We start from the raw sequence: 21,816 nt of genomic DNA, 5'->3' as shown, positions 1-21,816 counted from the left end.
AGATAAATTACTGAAGAGATGAAGACGTTTACTTTTAGCCTCACATTCTGGAATGAAGTATGAACGAAGATGCATGGAGATAAATATATACCCATTTCAGGGGATTCTTCGTTGTTATCATAAATATTGCGAAACGTCAGTCGAAGGCCCGAAATTACTTCCTGTCGAGACGTACCTAAGTAACTCAGCACCCTTGAGAATATTTGCCCGCGGTACTTTCCATATTTCCTAAATTTTTACAGGAGGTCATTAACTCATTAATCAACGGCTCACATTTTGGATAGACATTTTGAGAAATGGGTGTGCGTTAAAAGCCTGGAATTAGGGAGTAAATAATAGAAGGATTATCCTTGATAAATGCTGCATCGTATGGCCCGGGAAATTTATAAATATTTCATTCTGAGGTTCGAACTGTCAATTTGTTAGCAACATTGATCGCTATTAATTCATCGAGAATGCAATAATCCACTCATTTATTTACCGAGGAAACCGCTGAACAGCTCAGAATTAGTGGTAATTTGGGATGAATATAACAAAATCATGCGACAGTAAAATTAGTATCTAATGTTCTCCTGGGAGGAGCTTAATAAAGTGAAGAAAATACCGAGGGCTTTGTGTTTCCTGCTCCTAGACACTTTTTGAATTTACGGTGGCGTAAAGTCCCCATTGCAACATTTTTACACCTTTCGTAATCTCTTCATTGGACTTTTCGATGGCTAGAAAATAATTTAACCACTTGATATTATTTTTTGCTCCAACAATCCCTAAGTGGCAAATCAATGAAGGTATGACATTCAATTAAATTCTATGGAATGTTAAGAAAAGGTCTGAGGGCTGATGTTGAAATAAAAATTATTTGATCTGGTGAACTATATTTTTTATTGACGTCTCCCCTTGTGTTTTCACTTGTGTTTACAAAATGGGCTTTTTTCAAAATTTCAATTAAGACTCTGTGTATCTTGGAAAAGGCAAAGAGAGACATTTTTCCTCTTGACCCGGATTCGAGTGTCTGTCAGACGTGCAGCATCCAAGATTAAAATACAGTGTGGCTAGTTTAAAACCCATTTCTACTCCTCTCTGTACACTTCACCACCATCCGACCTCTCGTATCAAGTGTAATCACAGGGAGGACATTCACTCAGTCTTCTTCGACCCCCTCGACATTGAATCCGGTAAATCTTGGAGCAAAGAGCCTCGTTCCTTTCATTAACACGAGACAAAAAGTTGGTGATAAAAAATAAACAGAATGCCCTTTTCTCGTTGCGACACGATTCCACTGGATTTTTCATTGTAACTCGCAAATGCCAATCGAAAGGAAGTGTCGCATGAATTATTGATGCATTTCCCGGCGAGAAAACAGATGGTTCTGGTAGAAAATTACACGGAAAATTTAAAAGAAAAAAAATTTGGCAATTCGTTGAATTATTTGTTTTGTAATAAATGGAAAACGCTATCAAAACTCCCCCTCTTCCATTGCAAAAATTATTATTATTATTATTAGAGTACTTCTAAACGTTCATATCAAATTGAACTGTCCCCACTTGATGCTCGGCCTTCTTAAACTTAAAAAATTAATTTAAAACTGTAAACAACTCCAGAACTACGAGCAATTCATCGTCTTACTGTTTCCATCTTGTACATTTCATTTGTACGAGATAAAGTTGTCAACTTCCTCTCATTCGGCCTCTTATCTTTCGTACTAGAAAGTCAGTACTCATGTTTCCGATTTGCTCAAAGTATCCAACTCCACTATTTTCACCGGCTGAAGAAAAATACCGAGTGGAAGACGGACTCGTTGTTCCTCAGGGGAGTTGTATAATTCTCCTGGGATAGAATAAAAGTGACTTCAGCCCTTCATGATCCCAAAAGACCAGTCTCACCAATACTTCGTAAATTGTTTCATAAAGCTGCGACGTCATCACTGATCTATAACATGGATAAAACAAGAAATTCCTGGAAGAAAAATTCCTCCCGTTGAATTAAACGCCGAGAAAAAATAATTTCTCACTGCCAGGAAATACTTTACCCTGTGGATAAAAAAGCGAAACTATTTTCTCTCATCGATTTCATCAGATTTACTCACGATTTTATGAAGTACAAGACTATTTTTATGTGCTCATTCATTCATGAATTCACGATTGATGGACATTGGCATTTAGTGTACAGGGAATGAGTGCGTAAAACACCTAATCGATTAGGTCATTGAGAGAATTTCAATTGAATGGAAATATCCCGAGATGAATTAAATCGGTTGGACTGGCTGATTAAAATGGCAGAGAATCAATCAATTCTCTGCTCGTGAGGAATGAAGTGGAGGGATTAGATTGACTTTTTGCGAGACAGGAAAAGTTCTATGTATGCTGGCGAAGGGATGATCATGATTGCGAATTATATTTATCACTGTACTTCAGGTGCAGAGCCCTCTATCCCGAGTCGGAGGGAGACGCAATTACACTGATGTCCTGCACTCGACATGAGACATTAATCAAACCAACCAGCTGCTGATACATGACATCTTGCATGGACTTTCCTAAATATTACGCTAAATCGTTGATATACAATCGATATAATTATCGAAAATTCAAAACAAATCGACCAAACGCTTGATAAATACACTGTTGGAAAATTATACTTAAAATTTCAAGTAAAAAAAAATTGATATTTTTAACAATTTTAATTCTTCATTGATGACTCAATTCATTTTTTAATGTAATTATGATAATTTTAATTAGCTTTCATTGAAAAATTAAATAGATTTAACATGAAAAATGCGTTTTTAACCGGCATATATGTGTGTATAATTAATATAATTAATATTATTAATATATTAGAATGTCAAGTTCAAATTCATAGAAATATATTGAACTGATTTATGATGATTACAAAAATGAATCGATATGGAGGGCTCCCCGGAGTCGCCTCAGACTTTGTATAAACATAAACAATGGTTTCACAAGGAACCATTGTAGGGTTCTTTCTTTGATGAAGAATGTTCTTACGGTCTTTGTGGCTAGTCTTTAGTCTCTTGGAGATATTGATAGAGTTCAGACGGTATTCTTCCTCGTGTGATTTTAATAAAGAAATAGTGATTAGAATTTATTAACTGTTTTAATTAATTTAACTATCCCATTTTCCAATAATATATTTTCCATAATATTTACACATTGATGATCACAATTACTGGTGGGAAGAATATTCTTGGAAAAAGTAATTTTTTTCCTCAGTGTATATAGCGTTTTTTACACGGGATTATGAATGGCATTTCAAGAAATTTTTACCAGTGCATGTAGTACTCTACAGTAGTAGATAAAACCAAAAAACACTCATCTTTTCCACCCCTTTGTTGTCCAGTTTATGTTCCACCCGGGGCATTCCCTGGAAAAATTCAGCGTTGAGACTTCTAATGAACTGCACTCTCCACTTTAATTGCAATAACTCTAGGCCCTCGCCATGCCAGAGTAGATATACGATGCAAGAAGAAGTTGAGTGTACCATTGCTCTATATCACTCGTAAGTAGCGATAAATATGAAACTTCTGTGGCACGCATAAGTTCACTCACTCATAGAGAAGATCACATTTTCACTGGTACTGTTTTAATTCAGTTTTCAACAGCTGTTAAATTTCCATGTTTTTCTTTTTTCATGATCGAAACATTGAATATTCGGAATATTTTCAGCCATCGGTTACGATATCCAACAAAATTCAGGGTTTCACTGAAAACCCGTGGAACATTGCGGAAACTCGAATCCACCCATTTTCCACGTTTTTCGCATGACTGAAACGGAAGAGTAAAACAGTTTTGTATGAAAAATTTCGCATGTTTGAACAGCAGTTTGGAAATTGGAAAAAAAGTAATATCGCGAGTAAACAATAAAAACATCAAATTAAATTTCGCTCTGGCTCGTGAATTGCTGAGTCAATTGACGGAATATTGAAATTATCCTCTAAAAGGTACTTTCAGACCTCAAATGTCAGACTCAAAAGGCGTCCACCATTTCTCCACCCACGATCGGATGCACGTGGACTCCACTAGACACCGGAATTTTAATTCAATAATGGAATCTCATTGCAGGAGACCGAGTGATGAAGAGCATGTAGGACACATCAATTATCTCATTTCACAGCAGGCATTTTCCCCCAAAAATTCAATTCCTCTATTTTTTTTTTTCGTCTCTCATTCACCGGAATATCACAATGTTTTACCACTTTTCTTGTTCCTAGCCGCAGCGGAATAGATTGTGACTAGAAACTCCGCAACTTCCTTATCTCAAATTTCCTCCCCCATAAATAATTCTCAGGAGGAAAAAAAAACGAAAACTGTTTATCTAGTTTACCGCTCACTTAATTTCCATATCGAGGCATGTATGTACCGGATATCGATAGATTCAACGGTCTGAATGTGGATATATTTATCGTACTGGATACACTTGGCTATCCGTTTCGAAGCGGCACATACCTATTTTCTGCTAGTCCCTCGATGAGTAAAAAAAAATCCTTTAAATTCTGCGTCTCGTACGCGAGGACATTCCTCTCTTTTATTTCCAAGCGATTGCTTTCATGTCGGTATATCCCCTCATTGCGCAATAAAAATACTGTCGAAAAAAAAAATGCCACCTGGCAAAAACAATTTCTATTGTAACATTTTTTCCTTTCAAACCGGATAACCGAGACGCAAACGAAAGCGTTCCCTATCGAATTTCAATTTCGCCATTTTTCCAACTCCATTCATTTATCCTAGCGTTTATAATGCCTGTTACTTCCTCATTTTTACCCATCACCTCCACAAACTAACGAGCAACCCTCACGCGAGACTATAATTACTGAAATAAACATGTGGTCATTCTCCCTCTGCATTCAGAATAAGTCATAGAAAATACTGAAGAAGCAACTGACAATAATCATCAGCAAACATTTCCCCAGGTACTTCAACCCCATGCCTCTAATCCAATGTAAACACCGGGAAAAGTCGCTCTACGTTTCCTCCAATTGCTCCCGAAAAAACAAACCGCGGTAATAAAAAGGCGGAAAAAAATCAATCCTTTTTTTAAAGAAGAAAATGGAGATTCGCTGTTGGCAGACGTGGGATCGATGCTGAACTCATAGCGATTCCACGTACGAATTCGCTCGGATAAATTCAACTAGTTTTGCACAACCCTCTTTTAATACTTGAGAAAATGGTTTCTCGTTGCAAGCCGTTTTACTTTATTCCTTCAACTCGTCCCCTAAATTCTGGGAGGTGAATGTCGAGGGCAACAAAGAGGGAGAGAATGAAATTGTGAAAATGAGAGAGAGGGAGCTACTTATATGACTCGCCAGAGGGTCATCTGGACATTCTCTTTATACAAATTGGTTGTACACTATCCTTAGCTCCCGCTGGCAACATCGTTCTCGATTACACTATCTTCCTCACGGAATCGCCTGAGACATTTTTACGAATTAGGAGGGAATTAAATGAGGAAAAGAGGAAAACAAATGGCGGATCGCCCTGAGAAATTATATGATAACCCATGTATAAAATTGACAGGGAAAATGGCTATATCGCGTTTATAGCCCGAGGGCATATATGAAATATTTAGGGGTGGGCTTATTGCATTTTCGAAAACATAAGGGCGATTCGTGAACAGTCAGCAGTCGTGTCGGGGGGTTGACGTTGAATCCGAGTAAGAAAGGAAAATTTATGAAAATTTCAGACAGAATTCAAAAGAACTCACACACGGATTTAAAATATTGTGAAATCAATAAATTCGCGATGGGACAATAAAATTTGAACTGAAAGTGCTGATGTATTTCTATCCGTCATTTAAAAGAATTTCACCGTAAAGTTATTGTAATGCAATTGTTACAAGCGAGTGGATGTTATTTATCGAAAAATCTCAACAATTTTTCATTTTTCTCCTGATCGCAGTGTAGAATTTATTATAATCGTCGAAGCAATTTTCTTTCCCATTCGTTCCACATTTTTCTCATGTTTTTGCTATAAAATCTACGCATCACCCTGAGAACTGATTAAAGAACATAAGATAAGAGGAGGCACCATCGAATCAAGAGAGGCAAATCACAACTGTAACTCCATGAGACGTGAAAAATCTCGGGGGAAATCGTGCGGAGAAATTTCACCCTTTTTTCTCCCCTCCGCTCGTGCTATCACTTTTTTTTGTTTATATGTACTTATTATTTTCTTGGTACACTTGCGTCTTTCTTTTAAGGCAGGAGGATCGATATGGAACGGGGGGAATTAAGGGTGCACTTGGGCGCCTCTCTGTGACGTAGAACTGGGGGCTTTATTTCGTAGTTCTGGTAGGGGGTAACTCTTTTTGAAATGTACATCACGGAGTCGTTACTCTTGGGTGTACGTGCATTAGCTGGAAGCGTATTTTCAACCTAAAACATTTGAGTTCTCCCACCTCGTCACAGCCTCTTCGAGTAGGCAGATCTTTTTTTCCTCATGTCAGCCAAAACCGAGTCATTTTGGCATAAAACATTTTTAATATATTCTCCCAAGTCTCGGGGAATTTCGTAATTAATGTTTCTTCCTCCGCTGACAGATCCCTCGAGGGGAGAGGATTATTCCAGGAGACTTTTCCTCGTGTGAGAACGCGGAAGTTCACTCTAAATTATAGAGAAAAGACCGTACAGTTGTTTCTTGGTGACAGATGGAGAACTTTTCATTCGATGAAATTTCGTTTTCGCCATGAATGCGAGAATATTATTAAAACAGACTTGTCCTTATTTTTTTACTGACAACCGTTGCTTAATTGATAATTAATCTTGACATAATTCAGTTGTGAATTTCAGTTGAGATTGTTCTTGGATTAATGAGAAAAAAATTTGCATTGACTAGGAATTGCGAAGTCATAAAAATTAATTGATTGATAAACAGAAATGTACATGGAAGAGGCCCGACAGCATAAAATTAGCGAGTATAATTTTTTGATAATAATTGAGAGCGGAGTTGCTGTGAATAACAAATCAAATTGATATCGATGAATTGCTAATCGAACAATAATTTTCCATCAGTTCACTGTGAATTAATGATAATCGATAGAATTCTTCAATCTCCCATCTCGCCGAATTTGTCGAAATCAACTCGCTGAATAATTTCACCGATAAACGACTTTACCTCCTTTAATTGATTCGATTGTTCAATAAACACAATTGCTCAACTTTCAGTAAACAATAGAAATACTCACAGACTCTGGGAGAGAAATCGCGAGAGTGCCAGTTTCCCGATCCGATTGTTCTTGAGTCCATCCAATGCCGATGCAGCGATTTCCATTGCGAACTTATTTTCTCTCTTTTTTTCCTTTTCAACTGGTGCACAAAAGCCAAGTCACGTGATTATTTGTTAAACCGTTGCCGAGTTTCCACTTCCTCTCGATTACAAATCCAAGCACGTGTGTTTCAAAGTTATCCTGACATCATATCATACCACAAATGGCAATTTCACAATTGTCATACATCCCCAGGTCTCATAAATTCTACACGAATATGTCCAGGAGGGCAGAGAGGTGTTGCGTGGTCAGGACATTCTCAGGGACTTTTCGAGTGCCTGAAGCGCACATTGGGGATTTTATCAGCAACTATTTTCTTCACTCCATTCCCACCGGACACCACTGCCCCATTTACACTCTCTTCATTGAAGACCTTGCGAGACTAATAATCATGTCTCTTTATCATTCCCTCTATCCGATTCTCTGACAGCTATTCTACTTTTTCTCATGCTCAATCTTCCGGTCTTTACCTTGGAAGGAGGGGGAAAAAAACTTCATATGGCAGAACCCAAGAAACAGACGCCAAGTAGATGCCTCGGCCGTCAAGAAAATCCTCTTGACTTAATCGATGGCTTTCAAATCTGTCCAATTGACCTTAATCGATTCGTTTGTCTGTCAAATTTACACAAATTCACTGGGGGGAAGATATGGGGATAAACTTATCCCGATGAAGAGTCAACGAAAATGTCTCGAGTTGATGCCTGACCAAATTTCCTTGAAACCTGATGTTTCCACACTTCCTAATTACACGTCTTCATCACTCAAAACACAGAAGAGTATGAATCACTTTGAAGAATACAACAACGTCAAAATGTGTAATCACTCCTCTAAACTTTTTCACAATAACAACACTTGTAATTTGTCACTTAACAACTCTAAAGTTCATCTACATTCTGAGGTATTTGAGTTTTCTTGATTCACATCAACTTTTCATCCTAGTTTTCACGTACTTTTTTCTGCTTTAGGCCTTTGGAAACTGAATTGCGTCGACATTAACCGACAAAACACAACAACGATCGACAATTATCGATAAATTATCGAGTAAACAAAGATCAACAAATTTTTCCACTTGGATATCACCTCTAGCTCTCTATCCAGCATTTAAGACACTTTGTTTATTTATAAACTAAAAAATAATTATAATTGTTTAACCTCACGAGTAAAAAACAAAGCACTTTCTCCTGCGTTTTTTTCGCCGTCGTTTTCCCGATTTTTTGAGTTCATCCCTCGAAACGATTTTCATCCATGTTGCACACTCGACGATTACGTAATAGTGACAGTGGGTGTTTTTGATTTTGGCAGAGTCTGGTTTATTGTTGTTGATGAAGATGATGGAGAAATGACAGTTGTTTGTCATCGACGGGAACTTGTCGAGCCCCCAAATGCGGACTCCCGCTGTGGTCGACGGTGTGACCTACTCGGAACGCTTTCAGCTGCTTCAACCCATCGTGCTTTTCCATCCCTCTTTCCCTCTTTCCCTCTTTCCCACTTTTCCACCTTCCCTCTCTCACCACCTCGTGCTTCCTCGTTTCTCCCCTTCTGAACACAGTCATTCCACCCCTCGCTCATGCCATCGCCACGCGCACCCTCACTCCTCATTGCTAAATCCTTTACTAGCCTTTTGCCCCCTCTGCAACACCAGCATCAACCTACACCTACCCTATCGCGGTTTATCCTCATGCTCATCCACCAATATCTTCTTTTTCCGTGTCGGTTGAATAACTTGGAGAGAGAATCCAAAGAAAACACTTATACTATTTTCCTTTTTCCCAATCGAATTCTTGCAATCGCTCGGTTTTCAATTTTTATCATTTTCTTAGGACCACGTAGAATCAACTGAAGTATTAAAATATGTTACTGTTATCTTTTTCAGCTTGGGCTTCATTTGTTTTTATTTTTTTTTAAATTAATATGCAGAGATAAATATATAATGTATTATATAATAAGTATATTTTTTTATTATTTTATATTTTAAACTCTTGTCAGCTTTTTAGTTGGAAACATTGGGGGCTCAATTTGCAACGATTACAGTTACCTCTTGGAAGTAAAACTGGGAATTCTGGTGCAGTTTTCAGATGGTGTAACGATTTCGTTATAATTGAGTTCAATCACTTTCTCAGGGGAATTAAATTTGCTACCCGGTGAAAATTAAAGGCTGCGCGTGACACTCATTTTCCTAACCTCATTAATATCGAAGTACGAGTGCGAGATTGGATGATTTTCCAATGATTAAACCGTCATTCCCGTGTTTATTACCACAACAAATAATAAACTTGTGTACACAGGTGGACAAGCCATTCTCCAAACATTAGAAAACCACAATCCGTTTTCATCCACTCCGTAACAAAATTAATGTACTACCAACTGGTGTTTCCTGTCCTTCTCATTCTGGACCAATACGTTCAATCGAGTTCCAGAAACTATTTAACTTGAGGAATTGATGAAAGAATCGGAGGGAGAGAAAATAATTGAATAACGAGAAATGTCAACGAGTTGGAAAAATACCCATTTGAAATTTCGGAGGAAAAACAAAACTGAGAAATCGGTAGAAAATCTCTAGAAAACTTCTCTTTCCTAAGAATTCGCGAAATAATTAATGCAGTATGAATACCTCGTGCAATTGCATTATTTATTTCTCCAAAAATGATTTCTCCAATTTATTTTTTACCGTGATTAACGATCAATTAATGATTCCGCCAGTGAGCGATGAGTCCTTGACTTCTTCCAAAAGTCTTCCAAGTGCTCAATCTCCTTCGGATCACTGCGGTCGAGTGATAAAACCCCAATAAAATAGAACCGTAAAAGATTAATCTATTATTATTCTCTGCGTCTGTTTATAACAAATAGGGTCATAGAGCGAGAATTAATGGTACTTTCAAATAAGTGAATTGAAGTGTAGTATTTCGGGGGGAGGGGGATAATTGAAGTGAGACATGAAATTAATCAATGAAAGGCGCTCTCTTCCAAACTAAACGATGTTGAAAACCCCTGGTAATGCTTCTTGCTTCATTGAAGTGCTCTCCATCAAAATATTGAGCTTTTGTCTGTACTTTTAATTGAGAAAGTCCCGGGAAAAAGCTGAAGTATTAATTTTCCCTTGATTAACCTCGCAACTGGAGAATACCGCGAAATCAATGAGTACAGCCTCGTCATGTACTCCACCCTTGACTGTTTCATTAGTGACAGAGCTATCGGGTGTGGTTACCTACTCAATGTCTGACCCGCATATCTATTCTATCTTTTCATCTATTATATTTTCCATTGAGGATAGAAAAATATATACTTCAGTAAAAAAATTATTTTGTTTTTTGAAAATTGGAATTCTACTCCGCCTTCAGGGATCGACTCAGAATTTTTGCGAGAGCAAAGTGATTGTTTTTCTTGAATTGAATTTTTGCGTCTACCTGCAGTATTAAATGGAGTGAAATACTGAGCAGGATTGAAAGGGAAAACAATTATGATCGTAAAATTGTGAAAGGTGAATGATGTTAAGGGATTTGGGGAGCATTCTGGGAGGAGTTTCGGATAATTTTATACGAGATGAAAATTTCCCGATTCTTAAGAAGTTCAAGGAATTGGTAGGTCGTTAACAAAATGTCGACGTGTCCTGTGAGGAATAGGGAAATTGAAAAGTTTGTCATGATGAGGGGTGAATGGGATTTTAACCTGTGAATCTCATGAATAAAGTTATTAAGGCTTAATAGGCTACTGGAGTTACCAAACTTCGGGATATCCCCTCTTTGCACATGCTTCTGGGATCATGCAATTATAAATTTTGTTGTTGTGAAAGGCTGTTTACTGTAAAAAAAAACAGAGAATTTTTTTATGTTTTTTTTTTGCATCAGGATTTGCAGAAATATTGCATGCACTGTTGAAAATTTCTTCAAATTTCAGTCGCAAAGACATCTAAATTCGTAATTATGTGAATTTGAATTCAATTTCGATCCGAAAATGTGGGGATTTAAATAAAAAAAAACGTAAAATTGAGAAACTGCATTGAGAGACATTGTTAATTCCGAAATTATGGGTTTCGAACGTCATTTATAATGGCGAATAAAAAACCGGTTTGAGATTGCAAAGGGAATATATAATAGTAAGTCTTTTTCTTCGTTAAAGGAAATTGGAAATTGGAAAATTAGAGCTAATGGTAAGTCCTGACATTTCAGACGATTCAGAATAATCTGAGGCGCGGAGATTTGCTATTCTCTAGAGAAGTATTTTTTATATCCATCGTTACATTTACGATCTCAAAGAGCTTTTAGATTCGTTTGAGATCGTAAATGATGCTTAAGGAGACGTCCATTAAGATTTCAATAGCGCAAAATGGGAGTAAAATTTCCGTGATTTACGTTTTTGTACTTGACGTTTAGATTTTTCTGCATGTTTCCAGTGATATAACCATCGGGCGAATCAATCGATGGAATGAATTGATCCGGCGATTCCATGCAGATCACCGGAGGCCATCGGAATGCAACAGTTTGGAGTGATTTCCGATCATTAGTTCTCGAAATGATCGATAGCACGACTTGGTCTTGGCGATGCCTTGGTAGATTCGCCTATTGATACATTAATCGTCAGCCACAGTGTCTCATGGGTCTTAAACTAGATGGAACAACCTCCATCCATTATCATAAACCATGTACCGACCATATTCACTCGAGATGAGTCCGGATTTGTTAAATCCCTGAAGTGAATTGGGATACATTAAAAATTCCTCGTCAAGAGCAATTTAATTGTTATTGTTAACATTAAATGGAAGTAAAATCACACAGTGCCATTAAATTTTATTTCAAGTGAATTCTACACGGAAAGCGATTTATGTAAACAAGTGGGGAATTACTCTTTCATTCCAAATTCTCCAGTTATTTTTGATAATAAATTGGCAATTCAATTTCAAATGGTTTTACGTTTTACTTGTCAATTATAAACATGACAGATTAGAATTCTGAAATTCAAGACTATCTTGCGGAATAATTTCAAAAATAAATTTCTCTCTGCAGCATTATTTTTCCGGTGTGGGTTAATGTCACAGTTTTGACCTCGATTCATTCTTCCTCCTGCTGACCTATATAATGTACCTCAGAATAAAAAATAGAAGAATAAGTTCCACTGGTAAATGTTAACAGACCATTTCCACAGTCAATTAATGAGCCATCGAGTGCGTAATCACCTGTGTATAGATCAGGCTATGGATACGTAAATTGTACTTAATAATTCTCGTCACACCGGTGAACATTACAATCCATCACGAGAGAATCGTGGCTTTGCCAATAGTGATGCAAAAATGGAATGAAAAGAATTTCCGATAACGATTATTTGAAGTTGGATGGGTTTAATTAAAGCGCTTTGAGTCGCCAACTCTATACAATAATTTTTCAAATTGCTAGGGATCCATCAATACTGGATTAACCCCGAGTATTTTCATTTTTCTATCTGGAGAATTCCACACTGGCGCGGATTTTCATTCCACGAGGACGAAGAGGGATAAAATATCATGGATGTTAAAAATTCTTGTACGCCGTAATACAATATTTTTCCAAGAGAAAATCAATTTCTCTTCGGCGAGAGAATAATACTGGGTGGTAGGATTTTTTTTTAAAGTTGAATCAAATATCCTACCTTCGAGATTCCATCAGACAATGGATTTATGTGTTGGCAAAATAAAATATGATGAGAGCTCATTCTTCTTAAGTCTTATTGCGCATAGCTGATAGTTATGAGAACCACGAATGACGTAATAAAAAATTTAATCATAGATTTATGAGTACTCAAAATGCCGAGAGAGATTATATGTAGGGGCTGGGCATTATGTTGAGTAAAAAGGGGCAAATTGCTGTCTTAATCTCACAACTTTCATCCTAAGAAATGCTATCGCCGCTCGTGAGATCTTGGGAGATGAATGAATGAGAAAGAATGGTCTCCCCAATAATTGAGATTTATTAATTAATATTAATTCACGACTATATAATTCTATATAATATATTTGTGACATTTCGCCTGTAAGTGTTAAGTTAAGTTAAGTCAAGCTGAAATATCACGTGATAATTGCAAGTACTTGAAATAACTCATTTCTGGCGGGGACATGGCGTCGTGATTTCAACTTTTTCAATTGAAATTTCTCCAAGACAGGAATCGCTATTCATCAATTTTCCAATACGATTTAAAATCAGACTCGAAATCGCTCTGTATCGATCTACCCTTTCTCCACGTATTCAGCCCTTCAAATATTGACCAAAGTTCAAGTCCAGTTTCCAATCCCCGGTGTATTGGTATTCGAATGTAACTTGGAAGGCTGTCAGTATTTCCTGCGGTAGCAACCCTTTCCACTGGAAAAGTGGCGGGTAGTTCAGGGGAGGTTATATATTCCAAGTCGTATATTTCTCTTCATAACACAGAACTTTGTTCCACTATCAGCCGATTCTCGGCCGGTGGTCCGGAAATCTTCGGAAACTCATGGTGCATCCTTCATGCCTACGCCCTTCGATTTGTATGGCTCTGACTTCAGCGATTCCATTCATCGTGACCATTTTCTTTTTTTTTTCGACATTGCAAATTCCGGAAGTGGAAAGTTTAATACAGTCCGATTGAAGTATTTGAGGATTGATGGGATTTTAGAATTTGTAGAACTGGATTGTCTCACACGTGCTTATCTGAATTATTCTATTTTTAAATTTACCCTAGCAAAATTTTAGAACAAAGTCGATAACTTGAATTAACATTATCAAATTAATATGAGTATTAGTAATTAAATTGAACGAATATGAATAATAATCCACACAGAAATAAATAATAAATTTCTAACTAACTTACACCACTCGATGAAACGATTACCTTAGACAGATAAATTCAATATATGTATATATATATATATTGTAAACATATATATTGAGGAAAATAATATTGATTCCCCGTCTTTGTTTTTAAAGCAAAAGGTGTCTAGTTTGTTTCATTTTGTTGTTTATTTATCCCAATCTTCTTTCATCTTTCGGCTCGTTCGCGGATTCAATAATTTTCTTTATTTTTCCGAACTCATGGTTTTTTTACAGTGCGAGGGTAAAAATTTCTCGGGAGCCAATAAATTTTTGAATGAATCCCACGAATGTCTCCGATGGAAGCGGTCTTCGTCTTTTTTATCTTCATCGAGAATCTAGAGTAGGATGAGAATATTCTCTCCACCTGAGGATCTCACATTTATCGAAATAACCCGAAGGAAAATTCAAATGGGAAATCCTCGAAGTTGCATTGAACTCATATAAATATTATCTGATCGGTGAGATATTCCTTGTGTGTCGACGGTTATCTGGGGAGATAGATAAGAAACAGAAGGAGATATCTGCACGCTCCCGTCGGCCGTCGCATTCTCATATAAAGAAATTTCTATTCATGACCCCATCTGCCACACCCAGCATCAAGCCTGCATAAATACATATATATTTGTGTATATAAACCGGAAGCTTGTGTATCTGTGCATGAAGACAGTCTCGGTTGTTCGAGCACGCCCTTCTCTCGCTATTGCCCAGGGTGTACACCTTTTTTTCGGGTCTTATGGCTTTATTATTGACACGTGCGTTCTAAACTGCTTTAGCTACGATAAAATGCCGAGTTCTACCAATTGGTTATTTATTACTTTATACATTTCCAGCTGCACTCAATATTTATTTGAAATTTTCAATTTCTATTCGAGTGTCTGTAGAACTAAAAACTACACAATATGCAATAAAAAATTTATTGAAAAATGAATTACACGGCGTAACTACTCGTTACATCCGAATTATTTCAAAGGGAAGACTACAATTTTTGAAGTTATCTTAAATAGGGAAATACCGAATACAATTGAATTTTTAATAGATTGCGAATTGGGAGAAGTTAATTTGAAGGCAATTTGAGATGCTCCCAGAACAATAAATAAATCACAATCGTCAAAAAAAATTTTCAAATGTTCATGTATTAATCGAAAATAGTTGTGTTATGAGGGGGCATATGTGGATCCGATAAAGTGGAATTTTTCGTGCTGGACGTGATGGCAAACTCACAAAGTGAAAAAAGTAATTCAAACTCCAACGGCGAGTGATTTTTTTTGTGACCGATATCCCCCTGATGCGGCTTTATGCGAGAAGAGGAAGCATATGGCGCTTTAAATCTGAAATCCGTAAATTACTTTTTCTCGTAAGCTGGTAACAACCTGAATGGAATTGAAACGTTTCAGAGGTCCTCGGCTGTATGTGCAACGCGGTGCGAATACTGAAGTCGATGGCATGTTCCAGCCCTTTTTCGCTCCATGGACTGTTTTAAAATGAATGTAGGGTGACATGACAGGAAGGAGGTCAATTCAAAGATGCAGAATCCCAAGTGTTCCCTAGAGCCATTCCAGTGTTGCATGGTATCAACGTATTGTCTTTCAAGCTTTACCCACCTGCCACTGACTCAGTTCAATCTCGACTTTATGGCTTTCCGAAGCCTCCAATTTACATTCTCGCGAATCAAGTTCAACTTCGTTAATTTAATGGGCTCTGAAAATCCAATCTCACTGGGTTGAATTTCTAATACCTATCCAACATCTACGGAGGATATAAATTACACAACTACGCAGAGCCATTTAATTGATTGCCCCAATTGCCTTATTCAATTCCATAAACACTTCCCAATCCGAGAAAATAAATAAGAGTATCAACAAATCGAAGATGCCGCCTGGTTCCTGAAGAATCTCTACAAAAATGCGATTAATGACAAAAAAATCCTCGGTTCTCATACCAATCATGTAATTTTTTCGTGATTCATGTAATTCACGTGATTCTTGTTATGGTAGAAAAAAAAAGAAAAATAGAACAAGCGGAAGTTGGATGCTGTAAGCCTCCATTCTTGTTGGTACAGACAAAAGACAATATGACGAGGAGAAAAGAAATGATGGAAGACGAAAAAGTCCAGGGTACAAAGGAAAAGATACCGATCGATACTCGACGCGATTTATGGCTGCGAAGCTGTGATGTGCGAGATGTTCGTCGGGTCGATGATAGAATTCTCATCTAGGAAGGGCTTGTGCCATCAGCGAGGGTTTATTGTGGCGAATTTCGACTGATAATGAACTCCTGACTTGTACATTCTCCGGAGCCAAGCCTTATAACCCGCGGTAGAAAAAAGGGCGATGCTGAGGCGACTCCTGTCCCTCTGACGCCGTCTAATCTTCTGGAATTTCCCTCTCGTTCACTACCACACGTCTCAGAATGATTTATCACAATCTGTAACGAGGCTATCGACGATTATACGAGCCTCCCGTCCATGACAATTAAAATGATTCAAGGGCCGATTGACATGCAGGAGGAGCAAAGATTAATCACTAACCGCGATCGGATTTTATTTTGCTACAATTAGCTCGATAATTTATTATTCGCTTCAATCTTCCAGTCATTGATGACTTTGCCATTTTAACCTGAAGCGGAAGCGCGAATTGTCAGAGCAATTGGGCCATTTTATTCTGGAAAAATCGATTTGATTTTACTGGATTTTTTTAATGAAATGAGGTGTACTGGGAAGTCTTCGAATTTTTGGATAATCAGCGAAGAATTTATAATAAATTCAGAACTATAGGTGATGGTAAATTGGAAGGAGCGGGGAATCATGAATGGAAGGAATAGAATTTCGCGGAAACGCTCCTCCCGCGACAAATCGAGTTCCGCCATTAAACGAAAAATAAAGCTCTTTATTAATTTTACAATTATGGAAATCAATCATTTGATCGTCTTTCTCCACCTTCTGCTCTACATTTCGGTAGTAAGGAGAAAAGCAATTTTAATTCCGACATTGTGAGAAAAAATATTTCAAGTTTCATGAAAATTACATTCCGTTACGGTAAAATTCCACGGAAATAATTCCATTTTTACTCGAGTCATGTTGTTTTTTATAATACAATGATGACGATGACTCATAGCAAAAATTCATTTCGAGCCAGTAAGCTACAGGATTTTAAATTTTTTTTGATTGATTGGTGAATTTTGGTATCGATTAAAAAAAAATGGAGTGGAATAAAACGGAATCGGAAATACCCATAAACGCAGTTTTTCTTTCAAAGGGTTTCATATGAATTTTTGGACCTGAAATTATGATAGTAATCTGTTGGCAATGCGAATTTCCGTCGAAATTTCAAATATTTGTCCGACCTTGGTATTGGAATTTACTGTGGTGAAATTAATTGCAAACATCAAATATTTTCCGGTGAAATTCGAGCGTGCGTCAGGAATAATTAAAAAGTTCGGACCGAACTAATTGGCCTTGAGTTTTAACGAGGTTACACATTTTTTTATGCACCCATGTACGTTCGGAGGGATTTCAATATTAATTTTTCAGGGGGAGATTCAGTAACAGGGTGCAATTACAAAAGGAATTGTTTACTGGGCTGACAGAAGGCTGACATTATCCACGTCACAGCAAGATATTCATGTTGTGTTTCAAGTTAACACTTTCTAGGTATGAGGGGTGAAGAACTTTTCAATGCGTTGCACACAATGAAATTTACTCCAGCGCAAGTTCAGTTGATAACTTTATTGATTCAACGCACGAAAATTCACCTGCGTATTGACATTGTTTGCGGTACAATGTTTAATTCAAATAACTTGTTTCGATTGTTTGCACCTCAATGTCTGGTTGAGAATATTAACAACCCGGAGCCATTAAAAATATGGATCATGATCAACATTTTGAAAGTGAAACCATGACGATGTACTTTGCATCTAAGAAAAACTATATTAATTACACGATGAAGTAAATATCATGCCCTTAGAATAAAAGGAACAATTTAATTAACTTCGGAAAAATCAACACTTGCAGATATTTTCACAGTTCGCTATCCCAATTAATTTGCACTGAGAAAAATAGAATGTACTGCACACAAATTATTAATTTGTGAAAAAAGAACATTACAAGTAATATTACAAGTAATTGGGAGCGTCGTTGAAAGATTGATTCAAAAATGAGATTGGTTGCTAACGAAAACAAGTTCCTTGAGAATTTCAATGAAGAGCGTACGATTGACGCTTTTATTCTCAATGTGGAGGAAATATTTCAAGGTACTTACGGGTCGATAAAAAGTACTGGCTCTTATACGAATAACTACACCTCCCTGACTGGAACGTTTTACGGAAAATACTGGGGATAGTTGATATAACGCCAATTGGAAGAAGGCCAGGAAGTCAAGTGTTTCGTGGCTCACTTGAGCATCCGACAAACGCAACAGATGCCACTTGTTACGTTTTAAACGTTAACCCGTTATCGTTGTTATCGGTGGTTATTACCAAATGACTAGCGATGGTGAATTTACGAGGTGCACCTGACGGCTATTCGAAATTTTGATAGAAATAATGACAATCCTGACGGCTCAGCGAATAGCATTGAAAATGGAAAACCAATACCATTCTCTATTGCGGTATAATTGCACAACTCGAAGAAATACGGAATATCGATTCCGCTGATGGAAATTGAGAGGTAAAACTGGGCTGCGAGTATTTGTCAAGTGCACTAGTCTCTGAAAAACGTAAAACTCTTTAACATTTTACCATCAAGCGTTGTAATGAAAAAATATAAAAAATTTAATTCTCTGGATGATTGCCGTTTGGTTTGGGATGCAAATGTTTCCGAGATACGATGACTGTAACCCCATCAATCATTCATTGTCTGAGTAAAACAGATTTGGAATCAGTGAGACAAGCTTCACTCAGATGTACAATGTAATAATGCGAAATTACTCGGTGAGAGTCTTGAGCGCAAAATTGAAGAAAATTCCCACAGAGTGATTAATGTAATATGCAGCAAGTGAATGCTCTAGGATGGATCGTTCATTTCCACGAATGGATGATGCATACCTCCAACTCCCATCACCTAGTGCCTATCCTCTTCTAGCCCATTCTCTGGTTATCGTGGCTGGTCGATGTATCCAATGTCATACATCATCGTGACCAACCGCTGAACGGTTATTACATCAACGTACCCTCGAACCCCTCGAACTCCTCGATCTAAAATTCTCCATTTCTTAGGCTCCTGGTAAGAAGGCTCTGATAGTGAAAAAAAAAACACCTGATTCAGTTGTCCGCAGCGATAAATTACTTGAGATATTGTACTACGATGGAAAAAAATGGGAGATGATAAATTCTAGAGGAGATCAAGACAAATCATCCCCGTCATTCTGTTTTCGTGGTAAAGTAGAAATACAGCGCGTCATTTCCTAATAGTGAAATAATTTCAAATGTTGCAACAAATTCCTCGCAAATTCTACTCAAGAATGTGCATAACCGATAACTGTCAACACCATTTCAGTTTTTATTTTTCCAAATAATCATATAATCACAAATGCAGAAAAAAGGTAGGGAGTGTTATCTTCATCTTACCCTCGATAAATCTAAACCTTCCCTGTTCGTATCCCGACAAATCACTTTTATATCGACTGATGAATACGAATCGTCGAGACGTGAACAAAAAAATCCTCTGCATGTCTCGTAAATGCGCTTGTGGGTGTTTTTTTAATGTCAGGGAGACCTCTTCTTACTTGTACAGGGTGAGAGATTGCAGCTCAGTGGGGATGAAATGATACCGGTAAATCGAGATGTTCTCCCCGGTTGGCAAAGTCTCCATTACATTATCCTTATCGTCACCAGCTATCTTTTTCACCCTAGACGAGTGGTAGTTTGTTTTTTCTCCTCCTCGAGAATATATAGAGGAGACGGATTCTGTTACCGGTGGAACGATGATGACCCCTCGTTGTTGTTGTCGTTGGATTTTGAGTGCTATACCATGTAAAAGGTTATTCCTCCCGTATTAAATGACACGGATCCTGAAGCACTGAAGCATCAGAGTCAGATTTCACTACTCGAATTCATACTGACAGATATATTTCGCCGAGAAAGCACTATCCGAGTGTTTCCAACAGCCGATTGGTCTCTGGTACTGAAAAAAAAAAGTTCATGCAATAGTCCTCTTGTTCAATTTTCCAATTGCTATCTTCTCTGCCTTTGGGCCAATGACGACAGTGATGCGTATCGACTGGATGGAATGAGAAAAGATCATAAAAGTGCATTTCGAGGTACTTATTCGATAAAATTGATAGTTAATCGATTGCCATCCTTACCCGTAACACGGTTATTACGGATTATGGGCACACACTCCACATCGAAGCCCTCTTTCAGAATGAAGAGGGTTATAATGCCTGGGGTGATAAAATTTTATGTCGAGTTGACTCCTGCAGCACGTTATAACTGACCAGGAGTACCTAAGGCTTCGATATTCCACGGGGAATACTAAAACGTCATCTCTGCTATAAATTACACATACGTTTATCGTATTTTCACCATTCCTACTGATTAATTTGCTATTAAATTAATCTAATTGGTTGAACAATATAATTTTGGGTAATGTAAACCGTAGAGATGTAGCATTCCCTTAAAAAACTTCATACCACATTTATGCTTAACACTGATATAAAAGTTTTTTATTGTTTTTTTATGAAAATTAGGAAGAAATTATCATCTATTGCGTAAGAATTGCCCAATAACGGAAAGACCATTGTGGAATATTAACTCGAAGTCCATTACACCCACTTACAATTTTATTCCTTACTTCAATTTTCAGTCTATGTTTAATTGAGTTTTTCGGTAAATGAGGTAAGTTGTGGGAATTTTTTCAGATGTCTCGGGATTTCAGTCGATTCCGAGGATCATTCCTACTGGAGCGAAAAGTTTAGGGCAGGATAGAAGGGAAAAGTTGAGGTACTGATGTAGATTTAAAAACAAAATCCTGGAGAGGGTAAATTCATTGTCTACGGTAACTCCCTGTGGCCTTTCAGTGTTTTCGAGCTGACCCTTGGCGCTTTTACCTCAGTGCACACAGTACCGTACTTTAACCTCCCTATGAGAGGATAACTCTAACAAGTACTCTAATGGACAGCATACCGGGTGAAGGTAGGGGTTTTGCATGTTATAGGGCAGCCAGGAAACGAGAATTGATAATGGGGTTTATTATTTTATATGGGACTTACTGCTTTCGAATATGAAGACGACCCCTTTGTTCTGGGAGGTTCTAATAAAATTTTTAATGGCTAACTTCCGAATTTTTTAAGCAGGTATTCCAAATTTTCCAAGTTCACGGGATTTTAGGTTAACTATCTCGAAGAGCTTCCTAATGGAATATGGTGGGGGGCAGAGAAATAATTTAAACACAGTGGAATAAATACGTTAATTTTAATCTATTAAAATTTATTAAAAATGACACGAGGAAGAAATGCCTGTTCTCTATGACCTGCCTCGGCAGACTAAAAGTGGTCAACGAGACCAAAAGAAAAATCGTCATCACGAGACAACGGATCCTCAGTCCCTTTGCCACATGACTTCATTGCTTATGTTTATGTTTAGTCCTAATATCTCTCTATATTGATTCATTTTTGAAACTATAGACTCATAAAAATCAATTCCTAGAAGACTGAGGCTATATTCCAACACCTCCAATATCTACTCTAGGGAGGACTCAACGAAATATTCTCGTGATTAATTTTCCATCAATTATTAA

The 21,816-nt window shown here is 37.4% G+C and overlaps 1 protein-coding gene across 4 annotated transcripts in view; it reads right to left on the bottom strand.

The window, feature by feature from the left end:
• Positions 1 to 21,816, bottom strand: part of Syt7 (Synaptotagmin 7) — an 89,576-nt gene that overhangs the window by 46,996 nt on the left and 20,764 nt on the right. For 2 of the 4 annotated variants that reach the window (XM_011301235.1, XM_011301237.1), the window contains exon 1: positions 7,192 to 8,662. The exons of the other annotated variants lie outside the window; for them this stretch is intronic. In XM_011301235.1, coding sequence (XP_011299537.1) covers positions 7,192 to 7,277 — 86 coding nt within the window. In that variant the 5' untranslated portion in view covers positions 7,278 to 8,662. Of the gene's footprint in view, positions 1 to 7,191; positions 8,663 to 21,816 lie in introns of those variants that run through there. 4 annotated transcript variants of the gene reach the window in all.

This window comes from Fopius arisanus, unplaced genomic scaffold (assembly GCF_000806365.1).
Source record: "Fopius arisanus strain USDA-PBARC FA_bdor unplaced genomic scaffold, ASM80636v1 scaffold00021, whole genome shotgun sequence".
In the NCBI taxonomy this organism is placed as follows: domain Eukaryota; kingdom Metazoa; phylum Arthropoda; class Insecta; order Hymenoptera; family Braconidae; genus Fopius; species Fopius arisanus.
The sequence above is the reverse complement of the archived record's forward strand: the minus strand, read 5'-3'. Positions and strand labels throughout refer to the sequence as shown.